Source organism: Neomonachus schauinslandi, chromosome 4 (assembly GCF_002201575.2).
Source record: "Neomonachus schauinslandi chromosome 4, ASM220157v2, whole genome shotgun sequence".
Lineage (NCBI taxonomy): Eukaryota > Metazoa > Chordata > Mammalia > Carnivora > Phocidae > Neomonachus > Neomonachus schauinslandi.
Genome location: NC_058406.1, coordinates 129,948,301 through 129,964,690, shown reverse-complemented (window position 1 = coordinate 129,964,690; position 16,390 = coordinate 129,948,301). Strand labels below are relative to the sequence as shown.

The following is a 16,390-nucleotide window of genomic DNA, read 5'->3' as shown; positions in this document are numbered from 1 at the left end:
CCTCTCCCTGTTCCCTTTGTCTCTCTTACTTCTGCCTGAATCTAACAATGATTGTGTGAAGCACTGTTGTGCCCCGCTGCTGTCTGAACCCAGGTTGTGAAACAAAGATGATTTCTGAATTCCAGTGGAAAATGTTGCTAACTGCTCAACACTCAGCACATCCAGATCATCTCAGATGAAGAGATATGGGCAATCACAGATTATTACTGTCTGCTCATAGTAAGAACCTCCTCACAAAAAATAATTCAGAACTTGAGCTGGCATTCTGAGTTAAAGGTCTAATTAATTCTCTGTCAGCATGTCCATATCTTGACCTTGCACATGTCTTAAGGATGGATTAGTTCAGGTTTGCAAATAAGTAATTTCAAAGCCCACAAAAACATTTTCCTTACCTCCTCTCCCCACAAAACTACCCAAAGAGTAAAGTAAATTATACTTTTTACTAGTTGCCCAGGGTCATTCTTCCCTGGGCCTGGAAGAGTATACAAGGGTCTAGTTGAATGGTTGGATGAGTGGCCACCACTAGATCCCTACAAGCCTAGAAATAATTTGGTCTGGGTCTAAGTGCTAATATCATGCTGCCAAGTCTCTTTCTGAAAAGCATAAAAGCAAAATATCCCATCCCTGCAAGCAAACCAACCACAAGGGTAGTGCCAAGAACTTTGGGGGCCCTTTTCTTGGCCACCCGGAATGCTGTTGGCAGCACTGCAGAGATTAATATATTGTTGACATGTCCTAAAACCTTGTTAAATGTTTTTCTCTTCAAGACACGTTCGTAATAGGTTTCCAAGTTTGGTCGCTTTCCATTTCCCCAGTTTCTCCTCGCAAACCCCAGGAACTTCAGTCGGTGCAATGTGACAGCAAGAGAGACGTCTGCCAGGGTGAAGGATTCTCCGCAGAGCCAAGGCTGACGGCCCTCTTCTAATCAGAGAGAGGGACATGGAGAATTAGGGGCAAGAGCTATACAGATAGACTCTAGCCGGCAGCTTTTGTCTCGGTCCTGAGGGCAAGTATGAGTACAGCAAATGATGAAGGCCATGGTACATTTTCTTGACAATCATACTCAGTAATTTTATCCTAAGACAAAGTCCATGCCAGTGTATCCCAAGCTAAGGGAGATTTGCTTGATATCTGTCAGCCACCTAACCCTGGGTGAGACTGGAGCCACCTGAGCTCAAAGTTGGTCTTTGATATTGAAAAAGGATTCTGAGGAGTTGAGAGCCTCCAAGCCAGAGGAGTCAACAGATCTTTCCTCTTGGCTTAGGAAAACAGCAGGTGAGCTTTAGGAAAATCCATAAAATTGGGCCTGAAATGTCACTCAGTGATTGCCACTCCTAGTTACTTATGTAAAGCAGACGAAAGTTCCTATTGTGAGACAAGTTTCATGTAACACAGTCTTCAACTTTGTTGCCAATTAGAATAGCGCAAATGGTCCATGTGCATGCACCTGGGCAATAGCTGGATAGTGCAGCTAGGTTCACAGGTACAATACTGGGATGCTCACCAGCCAGCCTGCAGATATACACAGGCCAGCCATCTTAGACTTCACATTGGAAGTGTTCTCCCTGCCTAGGGAAAAAAACTAGAAGGAGCTTTCAAGCAATTACTCAGGTTATTCAACCAAATGAACTACTGTGATTACAAATGTGTCAAACGGGCTAAGTAGGAACGTCTCAACCATCACTTTAAATTGTGCAGAAAAATCCTCCACCAGTCACATTTCACATAGACACAGACTGGGTTACCATTAGACACCTGGGTTTTGCTGAGTTCGGTATTATTGTTGCCATGATAATTTAAACTGCCCGTGAATAAAAATAAGAAAAAACAGACTACAGAATATTTTTGGTAAAATCTTAGAATATTCCCATAAATATGCCTGGTATCCAGCAAAAGAGAATGAAAACACACACACACACGCATACATACACACAAATGAGAACCTACCTGGGGTTTCTTCATTTCTTCTTTGCAACTCAGTTTCAACCTGATCCAAGACTTTCTCCAATTCATCAAGAATTTTCTTCAAATATTTGACATTGTCATGGTCAAGCAGCTTTGACTAATTAGCAAAAATAACTAAATAGGTTATTTTGCCTGCAAAAAACAATCAATACAGAGCAAAGCAGATATAAACTCTTCTAGAGTTGGAGCCTCTTTATCCAAGGCAATGAGGAGATACAGAATAATGTTAAAGCCAAAGCAAACCTGAGGGAAAATGCTCTGGCTGAGAGAACACTCCATGGGCCAGACCCACTGGTCTACTGGCAACTCCTGTGGGACCAGATGACCAGAGATGGCCAAGAATACAAGGGGCACAAAGAAACTCCTCTCAACCCCCAATGAATGAATGGAACTTCAGCAACTTTTGAGGAATGAAAAACTGAAGGGCCAGGCCTGAGGGAGAAATCTGAATGCCGTGAGTTAAAGACCAAGTGGAAAGTAAGGAGTGCTGTGCGTGCAGGCATTTCTTTTGAGCAGCTCCCTTAGCTAAGATAAGATAAAGGAAAATGGGAAGTTGAGGAGGGTGTGGAGTGTTGATATTTGCTACATTTTTAATATGGGGGAAGCCTGTGTGTGTTCTCGGGCCCTGAGGAAAGAATCACCAGAAAGGGAAAGGCTGACTGTAACAGACGAAGCAAAGTCCTGCTCCTTAGGAGGCAGACAAGTCAGAATGGATTAACTCAAGATGGATTAAAGACTTGAACATAAGACCTAAAACCATAAAACTCCTAGAAGAAAACAGAAGTGGTAAGCTTCATGATGTAGGTCTTGGCAATAATTTTTTTAATCTGACACCAAAAACAAAAGCAACAAAAGCAAAAGTAAACAGGTGGGACTACATCAAACTAAAAAGTTTCTGCACAATAGAGGAAACCAAAAACAAAATGAAAAGGCAGCCTATTAAATAGGAGAAAATACTTTCAAATTATGTATCTGATAAGGGGCTAACAGCATCCAAAATATATAAAGAACTCCTACAACACAATAGCAAAAAAACAATCTGATTTTAAAATGTGCAGAGGATCTGAATTGAAGACATATAGAAGACATATAGATGGCCAACAGGTACATAAAAGGATGCTCAATATCACTCATCATCAGGGAAATGCAAATCAAAACCACAATGAGATATCACCTCACAGCTGTTAAAATGGCTATGATCAAAAAGGCAAGAAATAAGTGTTGGCAAAGATGTGGAGAAAAGGGAACAACCATGCACTACTAGTGGGAATGTAAACTGTGCAGCCACAATGGAAAACAGTATCGAGGTTCCTCAAAAAATTACAAATAGAACCACCATGTGATCCAGCAATGCCACTTCTGGGTATTTACCCAAAGAAAATGAAAACACTAACTCAAAAAGATAATATGCACTCCCATGTTCATTGCAGCTTCATTTATAATATCCAAGACTTAAGTGTCCATCGATGGATGAATGAATAGATGTGGTAATATATACACAATGGAATATTATTCAACCATAAAAAATAATGAAATTTTACCATTTGCACCAACAAAAATAGACCTCGAGGGAATTATGCTAAGTGAAATAGGTCAGACAAAGACATATACTGTAGGATCTCTCTTATATGTGGAATCTAAAAACAACAACAACAAAACAAAAACCAAGCTCATAGAGAACAGACTGGTGGTTGCCAGAGGTGGGGATTGGAGGTGGAGGAAATGGGTGAAAGGTAAGAAGGAAAAAAATGAGAGAAGGGAGGGGAGTATAATAGAGGAACAAACTTGCCAATTGCCTGCCCTATTGGTATTAAAGTCCTAAAGGTCTAGCTAGGCCTTAAAGTGGCAGAAAACCTGAAATGACAGATTCCTAGTACGTATTATGAACTTGCTTTTTCATTTTACAACTTGCCTTGACAATCAGCATGAGCGATATCTGCCTTTTAAGCAACTGTCATTAGGTTTGAATATCAAATCTAATAAAGAAAAATTCTTTCTAAAAGCACAGCGTAAGCCAAAGGTAGCGTGCACTGGTGATTTGCAAATATTTAAGAGATGTTCTAGAAATAGTGAAACTTTACAAAAAGTAGAACATTTAATACAAACATTGGATGTCAATGGAGGACAGCCTGGTTTACTTACTTTAAGTCGCTTCTGTTTTGCGATGTATGCCTCTTGTAAATCTGGGTTTTCTTCAGCAAGTTTTTTCAGTTCAGATTCTGTGTTACCAATTTGGCCTGATAATAAAATCATTTTTGAAATAGGAAATTATTTCCTCCCTTCTAGACAAGAAACAAGGAGAAGCTAGGAAACTCCATGGTAAGAGCATGAGCTCTGGGGTTTATGCCCTGTCTGCCTTAGACTTACCCTCTCTGTGCCTCAGTTTCCTCAGACTCAAAATGGAACTATCAGAGTATCTGCTGCATAAGCTAAGGATTAAATGTGAGACATCCAGGAAAGCACTTAGAGTAAGGCCCAGCACGTCAGAAGAACTCAGTGCACAGTGGTTGTTCTACCTTTCAATACCTTTCAAGTTTTTGTTAATGGACTTCTATATGAAGAGAAGAAAAAAAGGCTTATTTAAAAAAAAAAATTAACTCCAGGTGATAGAATTATATTCAGACCACCTGTTTCACATCATATGAGTACTTCTGAAGAGAAGAAGGAGGAACAAGAAGGTAAAGCGGGAAGAGGAGAAGGAGGGAGGGGATGGAAGAGGAGAGAAAGAGAAGAATCAAAAGGAAAGAAAAATAGCATAAGAGAATTATAAAGGTGAGATATGATGTAATGGAAAGAATGTCGTTTCTAGAATTAGAAGATCTGGGTTTGAGTGTCCCTGGTCAAACACGCCCCGAGTCTGACCACGGCCACCTTCCCTTACTTTCCCATCCCAATCACCTGTGCCGTAAAACACACTTCCTCTTCCACATCCCAAGCACTGACCATCTCTGTCCTCAGAAAAGGAGAGAGTTGAATATCACAACTCAATCTTAATAAATCTCAAATCACTAAATTTAGAGGTAGACTAATGGTTAGACAGCCTGTAGTCCAGCTCCCTCACATAATGAAACAAAAATTAAGGACCAGAAATGTGAACTCAGTTACCCATAATCCCCAGCAGATTCCAGATTTCATGATTCTTAGTCCATCTCCTATGAGAACATGTTAGGTTCTTTACTTTTCCACAGGCTATTCTTGAGTTTTACTCAAGCTTGGCCCTCAAGGCCAAGAGCTGGAAAGTCAGCTCCTAGAGACAATAAATGTCCAGCTGAACAGCTGAAGCACAGATTAATCTGACTGGTGCATGGACTGATCTGTAACATGAACATCCATGAAGCAAACTCAACAACACAACACTGCCCCCGAGTCTTCATGAGATATGCCCAGTCTCAAAAATGAATTAAAAGAACTTTGAGACAAAATTCCAAGTCTTGAAGATTGTTACATACTGCGAATCCGTGTGGTTGCATAAGCTGGGATCATGGAGTCCACAGTGAGCTCAGGATGTAAAATGCAGCCATGGGTATAGGCATCCATTGGCAAGGAGTCCAGCAGTTCTCGATAATGTTGTACCCGTGGGTAATACATGCTTCCTTTATCAGGCATTAACCTGGGGGTTTTTTCTAAAAACATACACATAAACATTAAAGGAAAAGTTACAAATGAGAGGTTACATCCAAAAGCAAAATGAAAAACCCAAACCCCCTTATCAGTGTTTTCAATATTACATCAAGGCATTTAAAAGATGATATCTCCCCAGCCCAGACATTCAAAATTTGAAATGGACTGATGTACCAGACTAGATCCCAAACCATGATCACACTGAAATTCTCTCACTTCTCTACCTTACAAATTGCTACTGAACCCGCAAGGCCCAGTTATTTATGCCAACTCCTCTAAGGAACATTCCCTAACCTCCTACAACCAATATCTGATTGGGTCAGGTGTGCCTTCCTCTGTACCTGCAAAAATACCTTTGTACATACACCATCATAGCCTTATCACCTTAACTGGTTGGTTGTATCTTTTTGCCCTATGCGCTTCTTCAGGGCAGCGAGCCTGTGATTCACTGTCTCTCATAATGTCTCATACATTTTAGGACATTGATAAAGGTTGGATAGGTGAATGAAAGCTCATTATGAAAAGATAATCAGAGACCACTCTTTCCTAGGTTCCAATTAATACCAAGAGTGACCCTTTTGATGTTATGTGAATGTGCACTGACAGTCTTCACAGATTCACCATGAATTTCTAATATTTTGTGTCTAGAAAGTGGGTTCTACATAAATCCTCAGTTTGCTGGTTAAACCCTAGACTCTAGACTACTTGAGGGCAGGGACCATGCACTGTTCTGTTGAGTTCCCAGTGCCTAATATAAGATTTGGCTCACAGTAGGTGTTCAGTAAATTTCAATCAATGAATATATTCCAAATTTCTAGTTGTCATAGAATATTTGAGCTGGCGAAGCTCTGTAGCAGTTAACAAGGACACTGAGAGAGGCTGAGGTATTCTCCTAAGATACCACAGCTAATTAAAGGCAGAACAAGAACTAAAATCATTGATTCCTAAAGCAGTGCCCTGCTTTATAACATCATTGTAACATCTTCAAAGGGGTTACATTTCAGAGACTATCCAAGAAGAATAACAATGAACCACATGATCCAAAGATCAGGACTATGTCCCTTCAGAAACACTTCCTAATTCTGACTCTCAAACTGCTCCGGAAAAATGCCAATGAGCTTATTTCAACAAGTGAAAAGAATAGCCTCAATCTTATTCATTTATTTCTTAGTTTGGGCTATTTAATTTAGAATCCTTTTGAGCATCCCACACTCATTCATAAGTGTTGACAATTCAGAATTGGTTGCAGAGCATTTCAGACAAGATCTCATAATGCTATAATACAAGTGGAACAAGTTTTCTAAGCCAACAGACTATTTCTGACTCTAAGAAAAAATAAGATGGATTACTCCTCAAACCAGTGGGCAAAAACCTAATTCCCCACTGGGGAGTCCAATTCTGAAGTCTGCATTGGAATAACTGAGAATGAAGCAGCCACATACTACTTGTCAACAGTGGATTTACCCAACTACAACACACTTCCTTGCTGACCTTTCAGGATCTCAGTATTATCGGTAGGATCCTAACCAATGCCTGGTAGACATTTCCATGAGGACAACAGACTGGAGTCCTTCTACAGTCTTTGAAATACTAAAGAGTTCTTAACCTTTTGTGTGCCACCGAGCTCTTCTCCAAATAATGTCCTTAAACATACAGGACATAGGATTGCAAAAGAAATTGATTATATTGAATATGTTTATCAAATTAATTTTAGATTATAAAATATTAATATGGGTGCCTTTTAGTAATACATTAATAAGATCTAGCAGCAGGTCTAATAACTACCATAATTTCAAAGTAGCTATAAGCATAAGTTATTTTTAAGATAACTGCCATAACCTGATACGCTATGAACATATCTGTGATTTCTATTGGTAACAATGTCACAGGCACTCCTGATATTGCTGTGGTTTATGCCTACATTGGAAATGAAATGAAGTAATAAGTTTCTGTTGGAAATAAGTGAAGATACAATTTTTTCCCCCCTAGGATCTCAAATCTCCTGAATTCTAATCATAGACCACTAAGAGCAACAGTTCTCAAAGTGTGGTCTAAGAATCCCTGGGCTTTCCCTAGACACTCTCAGGGGTTCCACAGAGTTAAAGCTATTTGTACAGTAATGCTAGAGTGTTCATTGCTTTTTCACTTATTCTCCCTCAAGAATACAGCAGAGTTTTTCAGAGGCTACAGGACATGTGATGGTTCTATCACTCTGACAGTTAATGACATGTGGGCTTGGGTATTCGTGTGCTTTAAATTTTTTTTGTTTTAATTTCTAATTCGGCAAATATTGATAGATATACCCCATAAAAGGTCCCTGATGTTCTCAATAATTTTTATGATAAAGGGGCCCAGAAACCAAAAAGTTTAAGAACCACTGCTCTGGGGGGTCCAAAAACCTCAAGTTAATAACCAAAAATGGTACAACATTTTAAAATGCTTCCCGGTAGTTAAGTTTATGGCCACTGGCTCAGGCTACTTTCTGGTGCCAGGCCTGGGGCTTGTCTTCAGAAGAGGATACCACTTCCTTCTGGGAAACTGAATAAGAGCAGGAAAAACACTGTCTGGTAATTGCTTTCTGGGGAAGTTCCATCTGGCTAAGCCCAAATTCTTCAAAGGAAGATAAATGTTTAAATCCACGAAAATAATTTTCTTCTACTCAGGACACTATTACTACGTAACTCTCTCCTATAACACTTTGTCAGCCAGAGCATAAGATACCCACTGAAGCGAAGTTCTCATCCAGCCTCACTGTCTCTTTTCCAGCACCTCCATGGCAACACCTGCAATGTGCTGTCACTGTCCTCTCAACACCAGAGCACAATAGTGTCCACTGCCTCTGGAAATGGGGGTTTTCAAAACGCAATGGGGAATTTCCTTTGAATTTTATACAGACCTTCCCTCTCACTCTCATTCTATTTTATTTCCCAATCCTTCCATAAAGTATTTTTGTTGTAATACGCACAAAAAAAAAAAAAAGAGAGAGAAAAGAAAAGAGGAATGCCTGGGTGGCTCAGTCAGTTAAGCGTCTGCCTTTGTCTCAGGTCATGATCCCAGGGTCCTGGGATCCAGCCCCCCTGCATCTTGCTCAACGGGGAGCCTGCTTTTCCCTCTGCCTGCCGCTCCCCCTTCTTATGCTCTCTCTCTCTCTCTCTGATAAATAAATAAAATTTTTTTAAAAAAGAGAAAAGAAAAAGGGGCACCTGGTTGCCTCAGTCGGTAGAGTGTGCAACTCTTGATCTTGGGGTCATGGGTTTGAGCCCCACATTGGGTGTAGAGATTATTTTTTTTAAAAAAAAGGCTGTTCTTGGTATTCTACCTCAGGAGTGAAAAAGCAGTAGAAGGCTTACAGAGGAAGGGCACAGAATCAGAGGACTTTTAAGAAGCAAGCACTGAAAAGAGTTTCCAGCATTAGGGAATAGGGTTGCTATATTGGAAACCAGGGTAAGTGACTAAGCTGGAAGAATAAATAAAAATAAATAAGTAAATTGGCAGAAGACCAGACTTTCTAGAAGAACTGAATAGGAGACAAGGCAGGTCTTGTACTGCACCTAAATTAGGCAAGTGCAGATAGGCATAAAGCAGAAGGATGTGATAATAAGAGAAAACTAGTTTTTTAAAACCAGAAAGAAAAGATACAATAAAAGCATTCTGCAGCTATTTAACAGGGACAAACAGCTCCATACTGTCTCCAGTCCCTGCATTGCCCAGTAGAATAACAATGACCTGGAGCCATTAAAAAAAAAAAAGTCAGTTTCCCCAAAAGCAAAAAATTAAAAGAATGTAGGAGCTTATAGGCATAAGATTCCATTATTTTTCTACATTGACTGCTCTGATTTCCCATGTTCCCCAGTGATGGCAGATAAAGAAGGCATAATTATGCCCTGTTTTCAAGAAAGACCCCCTCCCCCCACAGGTCTATTTGAATAACTTTCAGTTCTTCCTTATTATTATTAATTCAATGAAAACAGACTTCATTCCTATCTTTATCCCCTTGTGGATTTTTTATTTTACTTAGATCACTTAGTGATAACATTGGTGTATATGATAATATGCATCAGGTAGTTGAATGAAACTGTACCCTTCAACTAGTCAAACACCACCCTATTAAAAAAATATATAATAAAAATGGTAAATACGTTAAGACTTAAAGCAAAAGTTATGGTTACAAACTGACTACAGTTCAAAGCTGTCACAACTGTAGAACTGGAACGATCAAATCTAAACACAGATGAGAAAAAAAATGGTGTCAAATTATAGAAGTTCATTATATGCAGCCATGATTTTCTGAGAAAGACAAATTTATAGCATTATTTTCAATAAATATTATACCTTAAATGGTATTATACTTAAGACTTTGAACAGAAACATTTGTAATTGAGGGGCAAAACTTCTTTATCAGACAGTTTGTTCCAATCATTGTTAACACATAATATGGAATTAGAAACTTTACATTTTAACACCCCGACCTGTCCACTAAAATTGGACAAAGAGTAAAAAAAAAAAAAAAGGTAACTTTTTAAGTCACTTTATTGGCACAATCATGAGTTTTAAATGCTCATTTTCTTCTTCCTTACCACATACCATATTTTCTCCGCACTTGGTTAGAAACTTTGTGCTAATCTATAATTTTAGTAGATGTGCTAAAAGACATATAAAGTTATCCAACTATATATGAGGCTTTTATTAATAGACAAAAATTGGAAAAATTGGAAATTTTTACCTAAATAACTGCATTTTTAATGTAACAGTGACTTCAGAATTAATGTTTTTAAAATGAGTTGATTTTCAATAGATATTGACAAAATCTTATCCACAAAATATATTTCCTAATGAGACTTACATATAATACTTTAATATCATACCAGAATACTTTATTTCCAAACTAAATCCTATTTCCTAAGAATAAACGAGGTATATATAAACCAAAGACATGGGTCATGATCTTCAGAGAACTCCTATATTACCAAAATTCTGTATTCACCATATGACATCCTTGATTCCAGATTACCACTGAGTCATTTGGCAGTAATAAATAGTTGTAGTTATTTCAGACCCACTTTTTTTATTATCTAGTGGCCAAATTAAATTCACTGAAAGAGGTTATGAGTAGTATAAGAAATATCTAGATTTTAAAATCTATATTAGTGCATATATTCATTTGTTACATCCACTATTCCTGAGTTTCCCTAGTTTGCTTAGTATCACACCTCATCTAGTTTAATCAATTGCATGCTTTAACATATCTACTCTTCATTATAAGCCTGAAGAGAAAAAGGTGTCACATATATGAAAAGGAGTCAGTAAAACTGAGTAGTTATAATAGCATATGCATGTATTAAAGACAGATTTGGTATTATCAAGTTTACAGAATGAAACTATCTTTGAAGATTAGTAAGCTTCTAATGATTAGGGATCTTTGAAATATCTCAGGTCCTTGTACCAATTAACACCCAAAAAATAGCTATTAAAAGAATGAATAAAGAGATTGTTCTTTGCCAGCCCTTGGTTGAGCACCCATAATTGAGTACTTTTAAATTCTTCTTTTGACCCAAATTGTGACCTCAGGAATACCACTGATGTCTACATCAGTACTGCTTTCAAAAAAAAAAAAAAATCAAGGGGTGCCTGGCTGGCTCAGTCAGAGGTTCTCATGACTCTTGATCTCAGCATCATGAGTTCGAGCCCCACATTGGGTGTAACAACTACTTAAATAAAAATAAAATTTTTTTAAAAATCAAGCATAGCCATCATCCAATTTAGAAATTAATTTTTTTTAGGCTAAGACTTGAAGAGGATTGCCTTCGCTACCAAGTTTCTAACCCCAAACTACCAATTATTTAATGGACTTATCCCAAAAGCATAAGGATGTAAATACTGATTACACACAAATGTTGAGAAATGTCTACAGGTCAGCAAAACCATTTTTAATATAATCCCCAGCTGGTAAACTAATAAGGGATGGCAAATAACAGCAAAGGAGATACCAGTTGACTACACTCTATTTTTTACATGAATTAATACACTTAAAGTCTCCTATTATAATCATGGGCAACTAACTATACATCTCGTGAAATCCATTCACTTATTATTCTAATTTGTAAATGTTCCTCAAATTTCCACACATAATTGGACAAAATGTTGCATGTTCTGACCAGTTCACAATTTGCCATGTTCTAGATAGAAGCTATACTTTTAAAACCACTTGAGATCCTACCAGCCTTTTATTATTAGCTTTAATCAATAAATTTTTAGCAAGGCAGGTCTCCCATCCTTCATTAACGCAGCTGATTTTTTTTTAATTCACATACTACATTTAGCCTTGTCAAATTTTATCTTCATTATTTTTCCATTTTATTGTCCTATGACAAGCACTTCACAAACTAGTCATTATTTTAACTATCCCAGCTTTTGTCATCCACAAATGTAACAGTATTTCCACAATGTCTTTATTCAAGTCATTTATAGAATTATTAGGCTCAAGTCAGAGAATAGAAACTTGTAAGAACACCAGTAGAGATCCCTGTCCAGGCTGATGTCTATCTTCAAAAGTTCATTCATTTTAATCATTCAAAAGTGTTTATTAAGCTCCTGTTAGAGAACATCCACCATATGAAGCACTGGGGATACAACTGTTAATAAGACAGACGCTCTCTGATCTTATGGTATTTACAGTGTTCTACAAGTAATTGAAATAAATGTAACAAAATTATATAAGTCTTTAGCTAAATGGGCAACCTTGTGTTCATTTATAAATGAATATTCTTTAACATGGTGGTTTGTTCATCTGAAAATGTGCATTACTTTTATCCAACCATATTGGCTCCTTTGTTCCATAAGGGTATCTTATGAAGTAATCGCAAATGCTCTACTTAAGATACATTATATCTAGAACCATGCCCGGTATACAATAGATTCATTTTTTTAAGTGTTAAAGCCATTCTTCAGTAATATAAAACTTAAACGGGTTCCTTTTAACTGAGATACTCTAAAGTTATATAAATGCGTGTGTGTGTGTATAACTAATTTATAGTGCTGCTTAAAGTTTAAGCAATTACTTAACACACAGTAAGTGCTTCTCAAATTTTAATGTATATATGAATCACTTCAGGATCTTGTTAAAATGCAGATTCTGATTCAAGAGAGCTGCAGTAGAGTCTAGGATTCTGCATTTCTAACAAGCTCCGAGGTGATACCAATGCTGCTGGTCAATGGAACACACTTTAAGTAGCAAGGATTGGTAGAATTTACCTTTTCCCATCCTTGACAATTGGGATAACATCTGTCTTGTCTGGCTCTTTTCCTAATCTCCATGGGTTCTTAATGACAAATATAAATTATCTTAATGGTAATTGGGTTAACACATGCATGTTTATTTTTTATTTTAATACATCGGGATAAACTTTCCCCATAGACTAGAGTAGCCTTTATATAACTATTTTCTTGCTGTCTTCATATCTACCATGGGTTTTGGGTCCCTTAATCTTCTTTCAACCCTTTCCAATGGAGTGACAACTCTCCTGGGAAAGAGGAAAGAGTGAAATAAAAATTGATCGGACTTGCTTTATCTCTGCAATTGACAAAACTATATCACCTAATCCAAGAGGACAGAGAAGTCAAGTCACCAAGGATATGCAACAAGTTAGCAATAGCTTCAGATTAAGAGCTGGGATTCTTGATTGTTTACTGATTCTACTGGTATAGCCAGAATTAAAGTCCTTAGTTTCCATATTTTCACTTAACATTTAGCCCCAGTGCCTTCTCCTCTGATTCCATAAGTAGTAAGAAGAACTTAATATTTCCCTTCTTTGAGTAGGAGTCAGAATGTATTTTAGTTTTGTTTTTATATGATCAAAGCAACTTTAAGAAAACCTAATAATCATTAACATTACTATGTTGTAAAGTAACATATTTTATATTACTGAATATCTTAAAGGAGAAACAATGCAAGGAGAGGAGGAGGAGAAGAATGGCAGTAGTAGTAGTAGTAGTTCAAGGGATGCCAACAAAATATTTAAATATGATTTTCCATTTACTGTATCTTTTTTAGATTTTTGGTTATTTAAAATGGAATTCTTATACAGTGATTTTGTTTTATTCATATTATTATAACTACTTTTCCCAAGAAATACAAATTATTTAGCAGACTTGTCCATTTCCAAAAAGCTCAAGGTTAAGAAAAATTGTTTTAAATCAATTAGCCACCATTTTCAGTACAGTCCCCAGCATTTAGACATAAGTGATAAAAGAGAAAACAGTTCATTAAACTCTCTGGTTTAGATCAATGGCCACCTCTAAAATCTCCAATCAGAATCCTAGAGAACCAAATACTTGGAATAAGAATAGGGGCAGACCTATTGCCAATCTAATTCTCTGGGGTTCCCTCCACACACATTTAGGTCCCATATCTATTTTTCTAAGTACCTCAGACATTTTTGGCCTAGTAATTTGGGGTTATATTCTGGTTTTATCCTGCCCAATTAACATCAACATAACTAGAGGCAGATGAAAAGTAACTGGATCTCATGCAGCTTCTATTTCAGAAGAGTACTCAGCTGAAAGGAGCCTTCTGTTCTCTCAATTATGCCAGTGATCAGCTGTACAATCTTGGGCAAATACTGAAGCTATAGTTCACCTCAAAGGATTGTCATTAGGATCAAGCAAGACAATATGGAAGTAGCAATGACTATGGGAGACAGCTAGTATAATATGAAGATATGGATTTGAAAGACTTCCATTCCAGCCCTAATTTGCCATAAAATAGCTGTATTACCTTAGGCAATCCCTGTTTTCTTTCATCAATTACAATGGAATAACTAGTCTATCATGCCTGTCTCAGATGGGTTCTTCTGAAGACTGAATAGAATAGAAATTATAAAATGTCTAACATAAAACAGGCTATCGATAAATGATTATTACTTAAAAGCACTATACAAATTTAAGTGCTATAATTCCTTACAAAAGATATAAAATTCATACTATAGAGAAGTCACAGGGCAAAGATCTCCAAATATACCAACATTCTATTCTCCTTGCCTAAGTTTTATTCCTCTTTTCCCCTTTTTCCCTCCTATTGTTTTTAAGATGGAACTATTTGGTAGACTAGAGAAAACTGGTTTTCATAGTGTACATTTCAAGTGGTCATGAATTTTCCAGGCTAAAAATTCACCACCACAAACCACACAACTGCAGAGGAAAACCTCTGAATTAAAAAGGGAAGTTCCAACATTAAATTTGCAGTTTATATAAAATCTTTTAAATAGAGTTATGCTGGCTTACATAAAATTTATGGTATCGACCTATTTTATATTTGTGTGCTTATGGAAATGGAAAAGGTTTTTATTTCCACCATCATAAAACCAAAAGAAAAAAGGAAGGAAGGGAGGGAGGGAGGGAGGGAGGGAGGCAGACAGACAGACATATAACTGTGTTGAAAGTAAATCCAAAAAATCACAAATAGCCTTAACATTACCATCCAGGAAAGTCTGTTCAAGATAATCAATGATCTGAGTGGCCTCACAAATAATGTTTTCCCCGTGGATAAGGACAGGCACTTCTCCAGTTGAGTTCAAACGCATAAACCAAGGCTCATTGTGCTCACTCAGGGGCAGACTTACATCATGTTCCTCGCACTTCAATGCCTTTTCAGCAATTACCAAGCGCACCTGAAAGAGTTCACACTGGTTACAACACATGTAGGCTTTCAATTAAATGACATCCCTGGATACTATTAAGCAGCCTTTCTGTGCTTCCCTAAATTATTATTATCAACATTCTTTTTAACTATTCCCATTCTAGTAATTAACAAGTGAGATATATTTTAGCGGGTCTTAATCCTATAAATTAGAGGACAAAAAAAAGATTGAAAATAATTCTGGCTAAATTCATTCCACAGTGACTCTCCATCACCACTACTTTCTTTCCGTCCTAAACCTAAGTATGTGTCCTCCCCAGACAAGACGCTGATATATAGATGTGTTAGGCCTCGTTGAAGAGAGCGAATGCGTACAAGAAAAAGAAGGAACTGTAGATTATGCGGTTGCATGAAGGCGCTTCCCTCTGCCTCACTCTCCAAGGCGCAGGGCACAAGGCCTCCGGCCCAAATACCCAAAGTGATGCTTTTTTTCGCATTTCATGAGTGGCAAAGCCTGAGTCATAGCCTTTCCATTTCCGACTAATTCTCTGTGCTCCCCCACAAGGCGCATCCCCGTCCTCAAGGGAGCGCCCGCCCGGCTTAGGGCTTCGGAGGCCCGGTTCTAGATGCGCCGGAGTACCGGGGAGAGCCCTGAGGGAGCTGTCCCGGTGCTGAAACCCGATCCGCGGCGCCCGCCCCAGCAGAGGCCTTTACCTTTTGAGAGCTGAAAGAATGTGTCCAGTGGTACAGAATGAGCCTAACCTCTGCGTCCGACTTGCCTTCCGCCATCAAGGGCGCGCCCCCTCTCTGCTCCTCCTGCCTCCGAGACATTTTGGGGTGCGCCGGCGCTGCAGGGCCTCGCCTGTCAGCCCTTTATTTCTCCCACCCACACTACCCCGCGAAGCGTCGTTAGTTTTTCCGCGATGCCTCTGGGAGCCGGGAAAGAGGACTTCGCGCGGACGAATAGACCACTGGGAAATGTAGTTTCCACCGCCAGAAAGCTGCCGGGACGTGTCCGCAAAGATGCGGGGGTGTCTTCCTGCCAGAAAGCCACTGGCGTATGGAAGTCACATAGGAAGTGCAAATGGACTTTTTTAGAGGAAACCGTCTAAAATACGAGTCCCTGAATACTAAAGTTAGTAATGAATAATGTTGGCTGCAAATTACTCA

The 16,390-nt window shown here is 38.2% G+C and overlaps 1 protein-coding gene across 2 annotated transcripts; it reads right to left on the bottom strand.

Moving 5' to 3' along the window:
- Nucleotides 1-502: 502 nt before the first annotated feature.
- Nucleotides 503-16,051, bottom strand: GDAP1 (ganglioside induced differentiation associated protein 1). Of its 2 annotated transcripts, XM_021688443.1 has the most exons (6): nt 15,935-16,051; nt 15,059-15,251; nt 5,415-5,588; nt 4,108-4,202; nt 1,948-2,062; nt 503-921 (listed from the first exon to the last, which is right to left on the bottom strand). In XM_021688443.1, exons 1-6 carry the CDS (start codon nt 16,049-16,051, stop codon nt 539-541), a joined length of 1,077 nt encoding a protein of 358 aa, XP_021544118.1. In that variant the 3' UTR covers nt 503-538. The 2 variants fall into 2 exon arrangements, with proteins under 2 accessions (XP_021544118.1, XP_044770171.1); XM_044914236.1 differs by lacking the exon at nt 5,415-5,588.
- Nucleotides 16,052-16,390: the final 339 nt, after the last annotated feature.